At 43.2% G+C, this 19,277-nt stretch overlaps 1 protein-coding gene across 1 annotated transcript; it reads left to right on the top strand.

The window, feature by feature from the left end:
- The first annotated feature begins 13,887 nt into the window (after positions 1-13,887).
- Positions 13,888-15,217, top strand: LOC133915812 (uncharacterized). Its single transcript, XM_062359140.1, has 2 exons — positions 13,888-14,348; positions 14,456-15,217. Exons 1-2 carry the CDS (start codon positions 13,949-13,951, stop codon positions 14,500-14,502), a joined length of 447 nt encoding a protein of 148 aa, XP_062215124.1. The 5' UTR covers positions 13,888-13,948; the 3' UTR covers positions 14,503-15,217.
- Positions 15,218-19,277: the final 4,060 nt, after the last annotated feature.

Genomic DNA, 19,277 nt, shown 5'->3' with positions numbered 1-19,277 from the left:
TTGAATGCCCAAAATTCCCGGGTTCTAAAGGGGACTTAATTTATCAGTACAGGACTTTACCGAGCGCTAGCCCAAAATCCGATAAAAGCCAAATGTATAGTAATACTCGCTGAAGTAAAAAATATATATTTTAAGTTGCGTGCAATTAACTTGTGGAAATTTGCATATATTGAGATTGAACGTTTAAAAGTGGTGTGAGTAAATTTATTTTAAAAAATAGTTTTATAATTGTATGATTATGTGGTTTACACATATATTGCTATCAAATGCACACATGTTTCACATATGTAGAATCAAATATTGGGTATCTAAGTATAGAAGATAAATATTAGGTGTCTAGGTTTTGAAGGCAAATAATGAAAGATTTAATGTATTTTTGAAATGTATGGAAGATAAATATTAGACTTCTAGATATGAAAGAAAAATAATAGGAGATTAAATATATTTTTGGGAGGAGGAATATGCTCTAGCTTTACACGGTAACTGTTTAATCAACTCAGATGGACGGTGGAGATCGATCAGATCTGTCATAACTCGTATATTTTATAAAAATATAGATAACAAGAATTAGTAGCCAGAGTTGTGTTTTATTGACCGCATGACCGTATCTAAGTCAATCATGTCTTGACAAAGTACCTTACTATGTTTGTTTCTAATACTTTAAAAGTCAAATATATCGAGACATAAACAAGGGCAACACCATAAAATTTTCAGTGGGTGAAAGAACTAATATATAAATCATTAAGAGCATTAGACTCAAAGTTGTATTGAATTGTACATTATAGTTTTGTGTACACATGTGAAGTTTAGGCAGCATAGGGGCAATGCCCCATATATCACTCCTCTCCTCAGGTAATCATTGTATATAAATCTGTGTGATATCTAGCCATTTAGGAGCTCCAAGCTTCAAAAATAACGAACGCGAATCAACAGCTTGATGACGAACTCAAGTGCTCAAAGGATGAATTTATGCTCACTGGCACTCAATCTCACTTTCCCAACCCAACTCTCAAATCTTGCAAGATTTGATGCCTGGACCTTTTAGACTCTTCTCCCCGGATGTTGACATTTTTAACTCTCCAAGCGGTGAAGCCTTGTAGAATATTAGGCCCTGATACTAATTGAATGTACGTGATATTGCCTAAAGGGGTGAATAGGTATTTCTTGAATATTAAAACTTCACAGCAGATTACTGATTCCAGATACTTTGGGTCAATCCAGAGACTCCGGGGTCCGGAGGTTTCGAGCTCAACCCAGATAGTCCGGATGGAATAGGAAAACAAAAACTAAGAACACCTAAGCAACTCTAATTGAATCTAAGGGTCACCACAAGTTTCAAAGGAAGCCTAAAGACATTTTCACCAACCACCTACAGCTTCAAACTCATAAACAAATAGATTGGACAAATTACCCTAAAGATCAACTAGAACGAGAAAGTATACAAGAAATAAAAGGAGACAAGGATTTGTTTCCTAAAGTTCAGATCAAACGATCCTACATCTCCGTTGAGGTGCTCACAAAGAGCCGGGTCTCTTTCAACCCTTATCCTCACCAAGTGACCACGAAGATCGAGTTTGGGCTTACTCAAAGCTTCCTCTTCCCTTGCGGAGGCCAGTATGACCTTCACAAATATCCCAGGATACTTTATAAGCTTGGATGCTCTCCGGGTGACACCTAGCCGTCTGAGAGCTCCAAGCTCCAAGGGTAACAAACGCGAATCGATGGCTTGATGACGAACTCAAGTGCTCAAAGGATGAATTTATGCTCACTAGCACTCAGTCTCACTTTCCCAACCTAACTCTAAAATCTTGCAAGATTTGATGCACTAGATGAGTTAGGAGAGTTATTGAATGGCTATGAATGTGTTTGTCTCGAGGTTGTTCAGCAACAGCAACATATTAAAGAAGAGGGTGACGGGGTATACATACTCTCCCCTAAAAAACTAGCCATTATATTGATTTTTATACTAACTCGGAGTATCTAGGTTATACCCAGAGACTCTGGGTTGGCACTTAAATACATAACTGAGAGCCATATCCGAAACTCAACTCGGAGGGTCTGGATGATAGATAGAACCTGGAGTATCCGGGTTCACCCAGAGAATCTGGGTAAAAAAAACTAGCAGAGCACTCTTGTCGAAGCTAAACTTGGAGACTGCGGCTGACACACTAGAATCCGGAGTATTCGGGTCAACCCGGAGACTCTGGGTCCAGACTAAGACATTTAACTTCCCGGTGTTCGTGGGGTCATTTGTGTCTCTCTTCTTTGGTCTAGATGGGTACTTTGAGCACTGAGATATCTTCAAGTCAATCTATATGCATCCCCCTTGGTAGAATGGCATACCTATACTTAAGTTCAAAAATAAAATCAATTTAAATCTATTGAGTAACTACATGCTACTTCTCTTTTCTTTTTGAGTGACGCCAACGTCATTTAACTTCTTTGATAGGACTAAAACCTGTTCATAACTTTGATAAACTCATTAGTCCCTTAATTTTTTTTTGTCATCAATTATCCAACCACATAGGGGCTTAGATGCACTTTCAGGATGAGATACGGGAAGAGGAGGTGACATCTAAGGAGGAGGAGGAGGAGGCAGTGGCTTGCAGTGTCGCCATTGAAGCTCCCTCTTCGCCTTCGTCATCGAGAAACACCAACAATGACGGTTGAGGAGGAGTCCAATGCTTCCACTTTGTACTCATCCCCAAGCAACACTAACGATGACGACAGCGGTTAAGGAGAAAATGAAGGAGGGAGAGGCCTACCTAATTCTTCTCTTCTTCCTCTTCCTGCCTGGCATCGAGCTAGAACGTAGGGCTTCTTTTAGATCTTTTTTTGGATGTTCATTCTCTTTAGCATATTTGTAAAAAGTCCTCAAAATCTTGTTAAATGAAAATCCTACTTTCTACCGCAATGCCTGAGTATGAATGTGGGTCTTCACGAATGCGAGAAATGGCAAACATGTGTTTAGCCTTTGAAACATTTCTTTCAATTAGTTTGGGAATTTCACATCCACTTATCGGGATGTACATTATGGATTGCCTTAGGTCAGACTTGAGTGAAAAAGCGTAATAGCTTTCAGGCACTCGAGGACTCTATAAGGATCTTCACGGTCCCTAAAAAAGTGGTTTTAGATCCCTTTTCGTGAGAAAGCATTTTGTGGTGCACACGACAAGTATTTGTAGCCATTGGCACCGAATACATATGAAGCCCTTGACTGGTTATCATGGATTAGTTCCCGAATAGATAGTCCATATCTTCAAGCACGCTCTTGGGCATAGGCACCCGAATAGCAGCTTATCTCAACTTAAGGCATTGGATTGCAACATTGAAAAGAAAGTGACAAGTTATATTGATCATTTTAGTAATATGACAACTAATATTACAAAATATATTCTAGGTACTTACATATAGAACTTACGAAGCTGGTCGATATTCGAAAAGTTTTAAGGACTTGACCATCATCCGTTGCTAACCTATACGACCTTAGACGATTGGATTCGACCACTCTATAAGGACCCTCCCAATTCAGAGATAGCTTGTTGCTATTTTTTTTTTTTTGGCTCCTTACGAGTCTTAGAACCAAATCTCTAGGTTGGAAGGATCTCTTTTGGATGTTCTGGTCATGTTAGTGTCGGAGAGCTTGATGATATTGTGTCGATCGTGTTAGCACTTGATCCCTTTTTTCGTCATCAACATTGATATTGTCTTGTCTTCTTGGGATTTCATCCTTGTCAGTGTAGAGTTTGACGTGGAGAGACTTGACCTTTAGTTCACAAGGTAGCATGGCCTCAGCCTCATAGACTAGGAAGAAAGGTGTTTCACACATCGCCCTAGTGGATGTTATCCAAAGTGCCCAAAGTACGTTAGGCAATTCGGCAGCCTAGGCTTTAGCATGGGTGGATAAGTGGTTAAAGACGCGAGTCTTGATTCCCTGAGCACTAGACCGTTGGTTTGCTCAACTTTTCTGTTGCTTTCTAGATAAGCCATGGATGTGAAGCAGACCGTAGTGTCTAGTCCTTTGCAGTAATCGATAAACGCCACGCTTGAGAACTAAGTACCATTTATCGGTGATGATCCTATTTGGGATGCCAAATCTTGTCATGACGATTTTCATTATGAACTTCTTGGCTGCGATCGAGGTGATTTTATTGACTGCCTTAGCTTTAATCCACTTGGTCAAGGTATCAATTGCGATGAATAGCATCTTGAAGCCCTCGGGTGCTATCGGGAAGGGCCCTAGAGTATCTAGCCCCCAATTCAGGAATGGCCATGACAAGAGGATCGACTATAAGTCTTCGATGAGTTGGTGTCTGTGCTTACTACGGAATTGACGGCTAGTACATTCCTTTACCAACTCGCTCGCATCATGGAGAGTTGTAGGCTATTAGAAACCTTGTCTGAATACCTTTCTAAGCAAGGTTCAGAAGGAAGCATGAGCTCCACACACCCCTTCATGGATTTCTTCGAGTAGTTTTCTACCCTGCTTCTGAGAGATGCACTTCATGAGTACACCATGGGCACCTCGTTGATACAGAACACCGTCCACCAGGGTGTACATCCTGGATCAACGAGATATTTGCTTGAATAGTGCATCATCTTTAGGTACAACTCGATCTTGAAGGAACTTAAGGATTGGATCCATCCTCGAACCTTTGTATTCAAGAGGAACCATGAGTTCCCCCACGACTCCTTTTGGAGCGTCGATTCCTGGTGACCTCCCGAGCTGGTTATAGGTCTCGTAGACCATCATTCCTTTGGTCGTGTCATCTATTGATTTCACGGACGGCTTCAAGAGTTTTTCTATGAAAATCTCAATTTGTCCTAAAGATCGTGAGGAGGTGAGACGGGCAAGACTATTAGCGATGCAATTATCCTTCCTTAGACTATATTTGACATCGAGTCTGATGAATTTCTTTTCTAACTTCCTCACCTCCGTGAGGTAATCTGTCATGGTATTATCCGAGGTTTAATACTCCTACCTAACTTGGTGAATCTTCTTTCAGGAGAAGGTGGCGGATACCAAGAGCAGAAACTACTCAGAGATCGGTGAGCAGACCCTCATACTCGGCTACGTTATTTGTGACTAAAAATTCGATCTGAAAAGCATATTACAGGCTTTCTCCTCTGGGAGAGCTAAGTATGATTCTAGCTCCCACGCCTTGAAACATAAGCAACCCATTGAAGAAAAGTGACCATACATCTGACACGTCGCTGCGACTTTCCTGGGTTAATCGTGATATTTCCATTCAGCAATGAAGTCAGCGAGCACTTGCAACTTAATCATTGTCTGAGGTATGAAGCGAACATCAAATTCCCCAAGTTTGACAACCCACTTAGCGATTCTTCCAATGGTGTCTCTATTGTGGAAGATCTCTTCGAGTGGGAATATTGATGGTATGATGATCTTATAAGCCTGAAAATGGTGCCTTAGCTTGCGAGAGGCCACCAACACTGTGTATAGTACCTTCTGTACTTGCGGGTAGCGCTCCTTAGGACCGTGGAGTACTTCGCTGACATAGTATACCAGTCACTGGCACTTCTCTTGCTTGTCGGGCAATTCCATTTCCACCATCAATACCCCGCTTACAGTACGTGGTCCAGCCACTATATACAATAGAAGATCTTCGTTTGGGTCAGGAGCGAAAGACACCTCTTTAGATTTTTGAACGCCACATCTACCTCTTTGGTCCATTCAAACTTGTTGTGTTGATGAAGCAATTTGAAGAAAGGAAATCCTCTAAGTCGGGATATGAAATGACCAAGAACCACCATGCACCCAGTTAATCTTTGAACTTCTCGTACTAACCTGGGGGTTTGTATTTATTCGATGGCTTTGATCTTTTTGTTATTAACTTCGATTCCCTAGAACGACACTAGGTATCCAAGCAATTTTCCTGCGTCGACTCCAAATGTACACTTCTTTGGGCTAAGCATGCCTTGGTTCTTGCGTAGGTTATCGAAGGTTTCTTGCAGGTCAGAGATGAGAGCTGCCTTCTTTCTAGTCTTGACGACGAGATCGTCGACATAAGCCTTGATGTTTTGGCCAATCTGGTCATGGGGAGTTATCTGCATACCTCATTGGTATGTGGTGCCAGCATTCTTCAATCCAAAGAGCATCTTGACATAACAATATACTCTGAAAGGAGTTATAAACGAGGTTTTCTCTTCATCCTTTAGATGCATATTGATCTTGTGATAACGGGAGTAAGCATTGAGAAGGCTTAGATAGTCGCACCCAGAGGTGGAGTCGACTATCTGATCTATGCGCGGTAGGGGGAAGACATCCTTCGAGCAAGATTTGTTGAGGTCGGTGAAGTCCACACACTTACGCCACTTTCCATTTGATTTTTTAACCATGATGGGATTGGCAAGCCACTAGAGATGGTCCATCTCTCTAATGAATCCTACCTTTGTAAGCCTCTCAATTTCCTACTTGATTCCTTCTTTCCGGTCAGGTGCGAACTGTAAAGCTTTTGTTTGATCGGCTTTGCATTAGGCTGAATATATAATTTGTGCTTAATTTAGGCCTCGAGTTCTTTGTCTCCTTATCGGGTTGGTGCTACATCTTCATGTCAAGACTCCGCTTGTCGAAGCGAAGACCTACCTTGGGGAAATCCCAGACGTTGATAACTCCCTCGGGTCCTAGGATCTTTATGCAATGGTAGGTGTAGTGCGCGACAACTATGAACTTGGCTAAGCTTGGTCATCCCAAGATGGCATTATATGTCATCTCGAAGTCAACCATGTCGAACAAAATCTTTTCTATCCGGAAGTTGTCTTGCTTCCTGAAGGTAACGGGAAGCAATATCTAGCCGATGGGTGTGGCCGAAGATCTAGGTACTATGCCATGGAAGCCTTGCATAACTAGCTTGATGACAGATCAGGAGATCTATATCTCTTCAAGTGCACCTGTGAAAAGGATGTTCAGAGAATTCCCTCCATTGATAAGCACTAGAGAGACCTTGCAGTTGTTGATCGTAGGATCGACCACTATCGGGAAATAGCCTGGCCGTATGAAGTTCTCAGGGAAGTCATCCTAGCCGAAGGAGATCTCAATGTCGGATCATTTGATAGCCTGGTGACCCTTGGGGATAACGGCTACGACTTCACGGGCCATCGTCTTGTACTGCCGCTTGAACTCGTATGATGCAGAGCCATCGAATATGTGATCAATGGTCCTCTCTTCTAGCTGATAGGACATTGTGTCTGAGTCATCCTCACTACATCCGGGGCTGGAGTCCTTACTTTGGGTTATGACCTAGGTCTTCTTCCCCTTAGCCTTGTTGATCTCGGCCTTGATCAGTTTCTACCAGAGGCGGCATTGGTGGAGGCTGTGGTTGTCGGTTTGGTAGAAGTCGCACCAAGGCTTGCCATAACGTTCACCAGTGCCTAGTTTGTAATTCTTGCCCAGGATGAGCTGGAGCACTTGTCAAGACAGGTGTTTGGCAAATATGCAAAAACTTCATCAGTTTTGGTTTTATTGCCCAAACCTTTCTTGGAGTTCTTATTGCACGTACTCTTTGCCACATCGTTGTCGAGTCTAGGTTAAGGGCGTTTGATGCCCTGGTCCCTCTCCTTAACGAACAAGAGTGCTTCTTTTAGCCTTGGCTGCCTTATCGATGATCTTAATGAGTTCTGTGACCGTCTCGGGCTCCTTCCTGGCAACATCTTCAACGTATTGTTAGCTCCTAACCCCTCGAGTAAATTCTTGGATGACATCATGGTCATTTATCTTAGGGATGGTTTTCCATGAGTTGCTAAAGAGGCGTATGAACTTGCGTAATGTTTCTTTCTCCGTCATCTTGCAACAGAAGAGATTGTTTTTTGTGCCGAGGCAAATGTACATACCTTGGAAGTTGGCTCCAAATAGATCAAAGAGCTACTCCCACGAGTAGATGGTCCCTGACGGTAGATTGGTGAGCCAGATCCTGGCTGCCCCTTCAAGGACTATGGGGAGGTAATTTTCCATTACCTTTTCATCTCCGCCACCCACTTGGATGGTCGTAGTTTAGATCTGGAGGAACTCAACAGAATTTGTATTCCTGTTGTACTTATCGATTGACTTGAGGTGGAACCGAGCCGGCCAGTTCATCCTTCGTAGTTCTGGAGAAAAGGTCTGGCACCCGTTGATGGTGCCCTTCTCAGTCCAAGTAGCCACGTGCGTTCTACCCATGAGGGTCGGAGATATGCCTCGATTTCTACTCGAGCGGCATCAAGACGTCCTCTAGTTAGACTGGTGAGCCGCAGTTGATTCCTCCTCAGGGGTCTTCGAGCGTCTTCACCGATTGATAACCTCGCACAAATCATTGATGGGATGATCTCTGATCAGTGAGGTCATGCGGTGTCTAGGCACTCGGTTATCTTCCCAGACCATCTTGTTCTGGGGGTTGCATCTCTGTGAATCTGAGTCACCACGAGAAGGATCGACTGAGACTTCCTATAATTAGAGCTATTCGCGGTGATGGCTAGATGAGAGTTTTTTGCCTAGATGATAGCTTCATTTGCCATACCAATCATCGAGTTGATCTAGCCCATGCCATCGGAGGTAATCAGACCTGTTGTAGGGGGTCACATGAGGGCCTCCTGCAGAAGGAGGAGCCTCTACGTCGTTGAAGATATGTAGCGATGAGCCCCCTGCACCGTTGCAGATTTGTAGCGCCTAGACTCCGTTAGGGTTTGAGATATGAGGAGTTGTCACCAGCGAAGGTTGCCCGTTGTCTCGCGCAGCCGAAGCGACAGGGACTCGCATGTTTGTGGGATCATTGTCATAATGATTGACTAGACCAGCATCCCCATCTCCTATGGCGAAGACTTCCCGAGGGTAACCTCCACTGGAGATGGAGTCTAGATCCATCGTGTTTTTGTCATCATAGGAGTTCTTTGGATAGATTCATTGGAATCCATGTCGTCGGAAGCAGCGGCGAACGTCACTCTCGCAATATTCTTGGCAACAAAGTGGTTCCAACTCAATGCTCTAATCTTTGGTGTACTGATCTATAAAGTGACTTACCTCGTCACTAGCGTCATCGCTGGAGTCATCACCCCTCGTCCGAGAAGCTGATCCTCAGTGCAGGTTTGGCTGAAGCCGTCAGCATGTCTGTGTAGAAGTTTCAACACCTTTTGTCATGATCCCCATGGACGGTGCCAGCTGTCAACGATTGATGAACCAATCTTACGAACTTGTCAAAATAGTAGGGGATGCTTCCACTAGACGAAACACATAGCACACATAGGATTTTATACAAGTTCAGGCCTCCCTTAGGTTAAGAGCTCTACATCATGTTGGCCTTGTATTAATCTCTAAGACTGTTTACAAGGGGATGGATCTAAACGGAGGGCTCCTTGTGAGTAGTCGGGAAGAGATGGTAATACAGATCTAAGTTATAGAAGGCTCGAGGGTTCAGAGCTCCTGTAAGCTTGAATGACTTCAATGGACTTGTAGATAGCACTACTACAGAATCTATTTAGTAGGACGCCCATATACAAACGAATCTATGGAGCCAGCTGTACAAATGGTACCATAAACGGCTCTAAACTAGAACCGTCTGAGAAAATAGCAATGAGCAGTTGCAATAAAGCGGGACGCTATAGTACAAACAGTTACAAACTACAACCATCTGAACAAATAGTATAGACGGTTTTAAATTAGAACTGTCTGAAAAAAAAGAACAGTACATACGGTTCCAAACTAGAACCATCTGTACTATTGGCAACTATAGTACATATGGTTCCAAATTAGAATCATCTATATAAGAAGGAACATTACAAACGGTTCTAAACTAGAACCGTATATACTATTGGTAGTAATAGTACAAACGATTTTAAATTAGAACCGTCTGTACAAAAAGGAACAATACAGACAGTTCTGACTGTTCTAAGTTTACAACCATCTGTACTAATAGTGTCCCACTTGTTTTGAGCATATATTATATATATATTATTTTTATACAATGGTCAGCAATAAACAATATGTGAGACGGTAAGAAAATGTTCACTCGAGATTAGAGGTTGCGAGTTCGACTCCTAGAAAATGCATTCGTGGTATTTTATGTGAAAAATTGTGTGACTTGCGACCGCGCCTATATAATAATATAGGGGGTTGGTGTGGTATGAAAAATATATTTTTAGATTCTTTTAGCTTTAGAAAATTTAGTACAAACGATTTCAATAACAAGCCATCTGAACAAATGATTTGTACAGACGGTTTAAAAATCGTTTATATAAATCTGATTTGTACAGACTCTTTTTCACAGACGATTCAAAAAAGTCTCGCATAGGTTTCCGAACCATCTGTATAAATCATTTTTCTTCCAGTGGAGTTCAATTGGTTTGTCCTTCGCAGGTTTCCCTGGCTATGTATATATATGAGGCCATCATATGATTTCTAAAGTCTTTCCTTATCATTCTTAAAGATAAACTTCTATATTTACGAGATATCCTACGTATTTACGAGTAGTTTTCATACATCTAGAGATTCATTTTCCGGTGACAGAGATATACCTCAGAAATGTAGAAAAACCTTATGGTGTCTAGATACGGTAGTTTTATATTATCTATCATCAAAATCCAAACAATTTTATATGTATTAGTGATGAAAGTTCTAGAAGTTTGTTTTTCTTTTTTGCACAGAAGAGAATGGAGGAAGTATAGGTTATCACCCAATCACAAATTCGTGTACGTAGGTCCTCGTTAACATAAATATCATCGTATTGGACGCCATAACTCGAACTGCTCGGAAGCAATATAACCTACTAATTTTATAAGTTAAATGTCATGTCCAAGATATTCGCACAACATTATAGCAAAATTTAACAAGCTAAATCCAGGGGCAGCCTACTAATTTGCATGCATATGTGACCAACCTACTAATTTGCATTACAGTAGAAGGGAAAAGGAACCGTTTAGTTTCATTTCTGTCAACGTCGTAGGGTCTACAAGAAAGCAACATATCCAGTACAGGATAATTATATTTCATGGAGTCTGACAAATTGACTGAGAATTTGTTGCCTTGTTATCTGCAAGTCGTACTGTGAAATTTTGTTCCAGTTACCTCTTTTGCTATCCGTGGAGAAGTCTTAACCAAAAACAAAAATAAAGTCAGCCCTAGCAAATGAGCTAATCTTTTGAAGTTATAAATTTAGGTGTTTCATCCTTCTGCTGACAATATACTATAAATAAACCCCCTCCATAGTTTATTTCCAGGAAAAAAAATCTTGACACCGAATCGTCTATGACGCGGCAAAAGGAGGTGGCAAAGGGTGTCTAAAAGAATTCACTTAAACCAATATATTTTGGACTATATAGGATATATAAAATGTACCGAAAAGGTGCTTGAAATTAGAAAGTGCTAGCAAGCTACCGTTTTGATCTTGCAGTAATTTCATTTCATCGAGAGAAGAGTGATAGTGAAATGAAGCATGGAGTCAATGCCGGAAAATGACATTAAATTAATGCTGGAAGTTTATATTAGGAAAGGGACTTTTGCCCACTACAACAATAAGAAATGCGATAGAAAAGTACTCATGCCGACTAACTAATTATTACTAGTGTTTAACCATCTTTGGAGGTAAAAAAAACAAAAAATATAACTTGGTTTGGTACATAGGAACTAAATTTTTGTACCTTCGAAGGTATAATTTAGTGATACCTCTCAAGGACCATAAAAAGCTCAATTATTATACACACAAATAAGTACTTGATGCAATGAATTAATTTAATTATTTTGACCTCCAGCAGCATGGGTGAGGTTCTTAGTTTGACCATGTTTTGTTTTCTGATGTCGACAACAAAAGTGTGAGCTGCGTGGTCAGTTGTTCATACGCGGACCATTCCTGATTCTCAGATAATCAAAATGAAGTTGGGATAATTTTTCAAAATGAACTTGGGATATTTCTAATTGTCCTGTACGGATGTGCTCGCATAGTCTATCTATGGATTTTATTTTATTTAAAGAAGTCCATCTTTTGATTTTGCGTGGAAAAGAAAACTATCTATTTGACAAAGTTGTAGACCTCACGCTAGTCTAGCTCCAGGTTTATCGATCCTGGCCACATCCGCAGATCGAGCAGGCCTGGCCACGAAACAGATCCTGCAAATCGTGGCCACGTCTTTTGCCCCCCCCCCCCCCATCCCTTGCTGGCTTGCTGCTTGTGACCCCTCGGGAGCGAGTGGCAGGCAGGAGAGGAAACGGCCAAGCAGGGCATGTGGCTGCTGAGCTCCCTCTCCCACTGGCCTGTTAGACTGATCTCTCACTAATTAAGCTCAACGGCTTAATTAGAACCTTGACCCGCGCCCTGATCGGGGGCGTCCAGCCCATTATGGCTGGTGGGCCCCCGTCGCCAGCGCTATAAAAAGAGGTGGGGGCCGGGGCGCTCGGTACGAGGTTCACCGCGCCGCTAGTCACCCCACCGACACCTAAACCCTAACCGATCTAGAGGAGGGGGCGCTGTGCCGACGGGAAGCTCCACCTGACCCTCTGCGTCACGCCCTGGACTACGTGCGCCTACGTCACCATCGTCGGACGCCGGCGAGCCCCGAGCGCCTCCTCCGCGGGCTCAAGGGGTCAGGCACCACCGTGAAGCCACTCGACGGCGGCGCGCTCACCCCTAGGGGAGCGCGCACGCCGGCGAGGAGCCTCGCGGCGGCACCGTCTCTCCTCTCCGGCGCCGGTCGCCGCGGAGCGCCCCGGCCACCGTGTCGCCGCTCGGTCTCGCGAGAGAGAGAGAGGAGATTGAATAGGTTAGGGTTAGGGCGAGGGGCGCGGCGACGTCGGGTTTTGTTCGGCCGAGATCGCCGCTGCGCCGTCCGATCCAAATGAATGGCTGAGATCGACGCGGGCGGGCGGGGGGGCGCGCTGATGGGCCGAATTGGCGACCCAGGCCCAGGTTGCGGCCTGGGCGCGCGTCGGCCGTCGCGGGCGCGTCCGCCGCGGGCCGCTAGCGGGCCAAATCTCCGGCTGGGCCCAACAGTAACGGGCCGAAAGTGAAATGGATGGGCTGTCAAGGCCGAAATGGCGTTTTCAACAGTATAAAAGTATCTATACTGTTTAGCATTTTCCAGAAAGTATTTAAATTGAATTATTGGTGTGATTTTTATGCAAAAAAAATTATCCAACGATAATTTTGCCCAGAAAATTATAAAGTCTAGAAATAATTCTGGAAAAATAGTATAAAGTATTTAAAATTGTTTTCCGCTGCGTATTTTCATTATTAAATTCAAACCAACGGGAGAATTTAATTCTGGAAATGAAAATGATGATTATTATTATAATTTTGTTATTATTCTGACCAACGTTGATTAATAGCAATATTATAATAATATTAATGTATAATCTCATGTATTAATTCTATTTTGCCCAACGGTGATATAGAATTAGTGCAGGGAACAGTTGTATGTTTTGATTTTAACCAACGTTGCAATCAAGGCATGCAATTGTGGTGTCATTTCATGTTCTCACATTATTTGAATTGTATTTTCAGGAGGGTACAACTTGATGGGTTGTATCAATGAGATTCCAACTCTGAAAGGTGACAACTATTCAGAGTGGAAAAAGAAAATCGACCTAGCCTTCATCTTGGCTGAGGTTGATTGGGTAGTCACCACACCGTGTCCTACAGATCCTGTGGCACCGGTGAGGGAGACAAACGAGGCTGATGCCGCTTGGGCAACCAGAGATAGGGATTATCAATCCCAAAAGATGGCCTATGACCTTGAGCATAGGAAGTGGGTCACTGCCAACAAGAAATGTTTGGCAGTGATAAAGAACACGATTGAGCCTGCTATTGTGGGTTCGATCTCAGAGTGTGACACTGTCACTGAGTACCTGAACAGAATAAAGAGTCAGTTTACTGGCTCTTCAAAGACTTATGCTACCTAGCTGATAAAGCAGCTGGTAACAGAAAGATACTCAGGTGGAGGCAGTGGCATAAGAGAGCACATACTGAGGATGAGCAACTTGGCATCCAAGCTCAAACCAATGGATCTGGCTCTAAAGGATGAGTTCCTTATCCATTTGATTTTTGCTTCTTTGCCAAAAGAGTTTGATACATTTGTTGTAAACTACAACATACAGCCCGAGAAGTGGGATTTAGAGAAGCTCATTGCTATGTGTGTGCAAGAAGAGGAAAGGATAAAAGCTTCACATGGTGGTTTCATCAACTATGTGAAAGAGAATAACAAGAAAAAGAATTTCGATGCCAACTCTCCAAAGGGCAAGGGCAAAGGCCCCATGCAGCATCAACAAAAGAAATTCACAGTGGAGAAAGATCAGTGTCTTCATTGCAAGAAGACGGGGCATTACAAGAAAGACTGTCCCGAATTCTTGAAAATGATAATGGCAAAGAAAGGTGAGAACATTATTACGTTCATAAATGAAATCCTGTATGTGAGTTATTCGAAATCTACATGGTGGATTGACTCAGGAGCAACTGTTCATGTTGCAAACTCATTACAGGGATTCCGTTCGACGAGGACTACGCAAAGAAGCGAAAGACACGTTAAAGTCGCAAATGGAGTCCAAGCAGATGTTGAAGCCATTGGCGACCTTCCTCTGGAGCTTGCTGATGGATTCACATTAATTCTTAGAGATGTGCTTTATGTTCCCTCTTTACAGAGGAATTTGATTAGTGTTTCATGTTTGGACAATGATGGATATGATTGCCATTTTGGAAATGGCAAATGTAAGATAACATTCAATAATGCATGTGTTGGGATTGCTATCTTACAAAATGAGTTATATTTGTTATCACTACGTGATGAAGTAAATGTTATATGTGATAGTGAAAACGTATCCTCGTCTGCGGATGTAAACAGAAAACGAAAGCGAACTCAAGATGCGTCGTCGAAATTATGGCACTGTCGTTTAGGCCATATTTCGAGGGGGAGAATAGAGAGACTAGTAAAGAATGATATTCTTCCTCCATTAGAGTTCGCAGACTTAGAGCAATGCAGAGATTGCATAAAAGGAAAATATGTAAAGAAAATTAAGAAAAATGCCAAACGAAGCACAGGAATATTAGAAATAATCCACACAGACATATGTGGTCCATTTCCTGTGAAAAGTGTGGATGGTTTTGACTCGTTCATAACATTCACAGATGATTACTCCCGTTTTGGCTATATTTATCCAATTAAAGAAAGAACAGAAGCATTGGATAAATTTAAGATATTCAAAGCAGAAGTTGAGAACCAACACAGTTTAAAGATTAAGATAGTCAGATCTGACTGTGGAGGGGAGTACTACGGTCGTCATACCCCGTATGGACAGATTCCTGGACCTTTTGCAAGGTTCTTACAAGAAAATGGAATAGTAGCCCAGTATTCGACACCGGGCGAGCCTCAGCAAAATGGAGTAGCTGAAAGGCGTAACCGTACCCTGATGGATATGGTGCGTAGTATGATGAGTTACTCATCCCTACCATTGGGTCTATGGATAGAAGCATTAAAGACAGCAATCCATATTCTCAATAGAGTACCAAGTAAATCGGTGCCCAAGACACCGTATGAGTTGTGGACAGGGAGAGTACCCTCACTAAAGCATTTACGTGTGTGGGGGAGCCCAGCTGAGGCCAAGGTGTTTAACCCAAACATTGGGAAGCTAGATCCCAAAACAGTTAGTTGCCATTTCATTGGCTATCCTGAAAGATCGAAAGGTTATCGTTTCTACTGCCCTGAAAGACATACAAAGTTTGTGGAAACGAGACACGCAATCTTCCTAGAAGATGAGATGATGAGGGGGAGCGTGGTAGCTCGAGAGTTTGACCTTGAGGAGAAGCGGGAATATGTGCCCACTCCGTTGACTCATGAGCCATTCTTCTCACTACCCGTTGTAGCTGCACCGACAGTGGAAGACACTGTGATGCAAGCACCTGTGGTTGTCCCTCCTGTGGCAACAACGAATGAAGATGTGGAACCTGTGCTTCAGGAACCCATGGAAGCTATTGCCACAGATCAAGGGGAGCAACAACAGCCTCAACTTGAAAATGTTCCAAATGTAGAGGCTCCTAGAAGGTCTCAAAGAGTGAGAAGATCAGCTATCCCTGACGATTATAAAGTGTATAACATTGAAGAGTTTCAAATGGAAGGTGATCCTACCTCGTTTGAAGAAGCCATGAGAAGCGAACACTCATCCAAGTGGCTTGAGGCCATGGAAGATGAGATACGATCAATGAGTGCCAACAAGGTTTGGGACTTAGAGGTAATTCCTAAAGGAGCCAAAACAGTGGGCTGCAAATGGGTCTACAAAATAAAATATGACTCCCAAGGGAATATAGAAAAGTATAAAGCGCGACTTGTGGCAAAAGGCTTTACGCAAAGAGAAGGGATTGATTACAATGAGACCTTTTCTCCAGTCTCATGTAAAGATTCCTTCAGAATCATAATGGCGCTGGTAGCCCACTATGATTTAGACTTGCATCAAATGGATGTAAAGACAGCATTCCTTAACGGGGATTTAGACGAGAGTGTCTATATGGCACAACCGAAAGGCTTTGTCGTAAAAGGAAAAGAACGTCTGGGATGCCGCTTAAAGAAATCCATTTATGGGTTGAAACAGGCTTCAAGGCAGTGGTACTTGAAGTTTGATAAGACAATAAGACAGTTTGGGTTCAAAGAAAATGTAGAGGACAATTGTGTATATTCAAAGTTTAAAAGTGGAAAGTATATCTTTCTGATCTTATATGTGGATGACATCTTGCTTGCGAGTAGTGATGTCAGCCTAATGAAAGAAACAAAGAAGTTCTTGTCCTCGAACTTTGATATGAAAGATCTCGGTGAAGCTGCATATGTTCTGGGAATTGAGATACACCGAGATAGAAGCAAAGGGGTATTAGGACTGTCACAAAAGGCATACATAGAAAAGGTCTTGAAAAAGTTCAGTATGCATAAGTGTAGTGCCTCACCTGCACCCATAGTCAAGGGCGATAGATATGGGGATTTTCAATGCCCAAAGAATCAATACGAGATCGATCAAATGAAAGTGGTACCATATGCTTCAGCTGTCGGGAGCTTACAGTATGCGCAAGTTTGTACACGCCCTGACATAGCTTTTGTCACCGGGTTACTTGGCAGATTTCAAAGTAATCCAGGACCAGAACACTGGAAATTGGTAAAGAAGGTCTTGCGTTATTTGCAAGGCACAAAAGGCCTCATGCTAACGTACAGAAAATCAGATTCCTTGCACATAGTAGGGTACTCGGATTCTGATTATGCGGGAGATGATAGAAAGTCCACGTCAGGGTACGTGTTTACTCTCGCAGGAGGAGCAATATCATGGAAAAGCTCCAAACAAACCGTCACTACATCGTCCACAATGTATGCCGAGTTTGTAGCATGTTACGAGGCAACGGGGCAGGTGAACTGGCTAAAGAAGTTCGTACCCGGTTTAAAGGTGGTTGACGACATCTATAGACCACTAAAGTTATACTGCGATAATTATCCGGCAGTACAGTACGCTCACAACAATAAGTCAAGTGGTGCTGCCAAACACATTGACATAAAGTATTACGTTGTGAAGGATAAAGTCCGGGATCAAATCATAAGTCTCGAGCATATAAGTACAGCAAGGATGCTCGCGGATCCGCTAACGAAAGGCTTACCACCCAACGTGTTCAAGGAACATGTAGCCGGCATGGGGTTAAGGGATAGCCTGTGATTCCTGGACTTCTAGGGCCCAAAAGTCAAAGAATCTGTTTCAAAACAGAGACGTGCTTGTAGCTACCAAATCTATCGGCGATTGACCGTGACGATGAAGTATGCTCTATGCAACTATCTGTGATGGAATGGGATAAAAGTAAAAGTTTAAAAGTAAAAGTGTAGAGTGAGATCAAGGGGGAGAATGTTAGACTGATCTCTCACTAATTAAGCCCAACGGCTTAATTAGAACCTTGACCCGCGCCCTGATCGGGGGCGTCCAGCCCATTATGGCTGGTGGGCCCCCGTCGCCAGCGCTATAAAAAGAGGTGGGGGCCGGGGCGCTCGGTACGAGGTTCACCGCGCCGCTAGTCACCCCACCGACACCTAAACCCTAACCGATCTAGAGGAGGGGGCGCTGTGCCGACGGGAAGCTCCACCTGGCCCTCTGCGTCACGCCCTGGACTACGTGCGCCTACGTCACCATCGTCGGACGCCGGCGAGCCCTTCTGCCCCGACCGTCGCTGCCCTAGCGCAGAGCTCCACCGACGAAGCAGAGATGGCGGGTTCTAGCAACCTTACTCCAACCACTGGAGTCTCAGATATGAACCCATCCATCTCCCCCCTCTCTCCCTTCTACTCTCGGTAGTGCGGTCATCAGATTGTTGAAGATGAACATCACATGTTCTAACATGGCCAACTCACTTGCAAATCACAACTCACGCCCCTGACCCTCTCTCTCTCTCTCTCTCTCTCTCTCTCTCTCTAACTATGTGACTTGTTGCTCATCCAGCCAACCAGCTGGCATGCAAATGCAGCGTCTCTAGCTTGGTCTGAATGATGGGCAGTGCCTGCAGCTATTCTTGTTGGAGGCTTGGAGCAAGCAAGCAGCTGCGGTGCTCTGCTCCTCCCAAATAATTCTGATGGAATGTAGAGAAAATCCTATGGAGTACAAAACACTCACATGCTTGTCGCCATCTTCACATCATTTCCGGACTCAATCTCTGTCTGCCGTGTGGCTGCTACTCTAATTTTCCCGGAGTCTACGGGTACATACGACGTATCTGTATACTTTACTCATCTACAGCTAGGGCTCACCTGAGCGGCGACAGAACCTCTTCTTTATTTTTCTGCGCTCTCTTTCGCGATCCGAATCATCTCTACAGCAACTTGGCCATCGACTCCGATTCAATGGTGAACTGACAATATCAATCGGCTGGTTGAAGAGAAGAAAAACAGAGACAGAGAGAAAGATGAAGCAGATCCACTTTGAAGAGAATAAAATCTGTAACAGTCAATGTTTAACTCTCTTTTTTTTCTTTGGAAAAGAAAGAGATATGTGAGCATTTTCTCTTTTTGCAAAGTTGTCTTCTCTGCCAACGTCCCAAGCCCTAACAATGCTTCTTAAATCGGATTCTCCGATTTTTTTTTAATTTATTCTAACTCGTCCACATATTAGTAGTGATGACAAGCTTCCGATCAATGTTTTTTTTTCCATCTTCTGAAGGTGTTCAGATGAAGGGGTTGCTATAGGAATTGTTAGGGACTTTTTGAGGGAAGAATGTTTAGGGAGGGACTCATGACGAGCAGAATCAAATCCGCTCCCCTTATTCGAAACGGCCTTAAGATGTCTCAAGGATACCTGG

Source organism: Phragmites australis, chromosome 4 (assembly GCF_958298935.1).
Source record: "Phragmites australis chromosome 4, lpPhrAust1.1, whole genome shotgun sequence".
Classification (NCBI taxonomy): domain Eukaryota; kingdom Viridiplantae; phylum Streptophyta; class Magnoliopsida; order Poales; family Poaceae; genus Phragmites; species Phragmites australis.
The sequence above is the reverse complement of the archived record's forward strand: the minus strand, read 5'-3'. Positions and strand labels throughout refer to the sequence as shown.

What these genes read in the sequence shown, in the direction of transcription:
- LOC133915812 (XM_062359140.1), top strand. Translation starts at nt 13,949, where the DNA reads ATGAGCAACTTGGCATCCAAGCTCAAACCAATGGATCTGGCTCTAAAG. An exon ending in AATGATAATGGCAAAGAAAG is followed by an intron (nt 14,349 to 14,455) that starts GTGAGAACATTA and finishes AACTCATTACAG; the next exon opens with GGATTCCGTTCGACGAGGAC.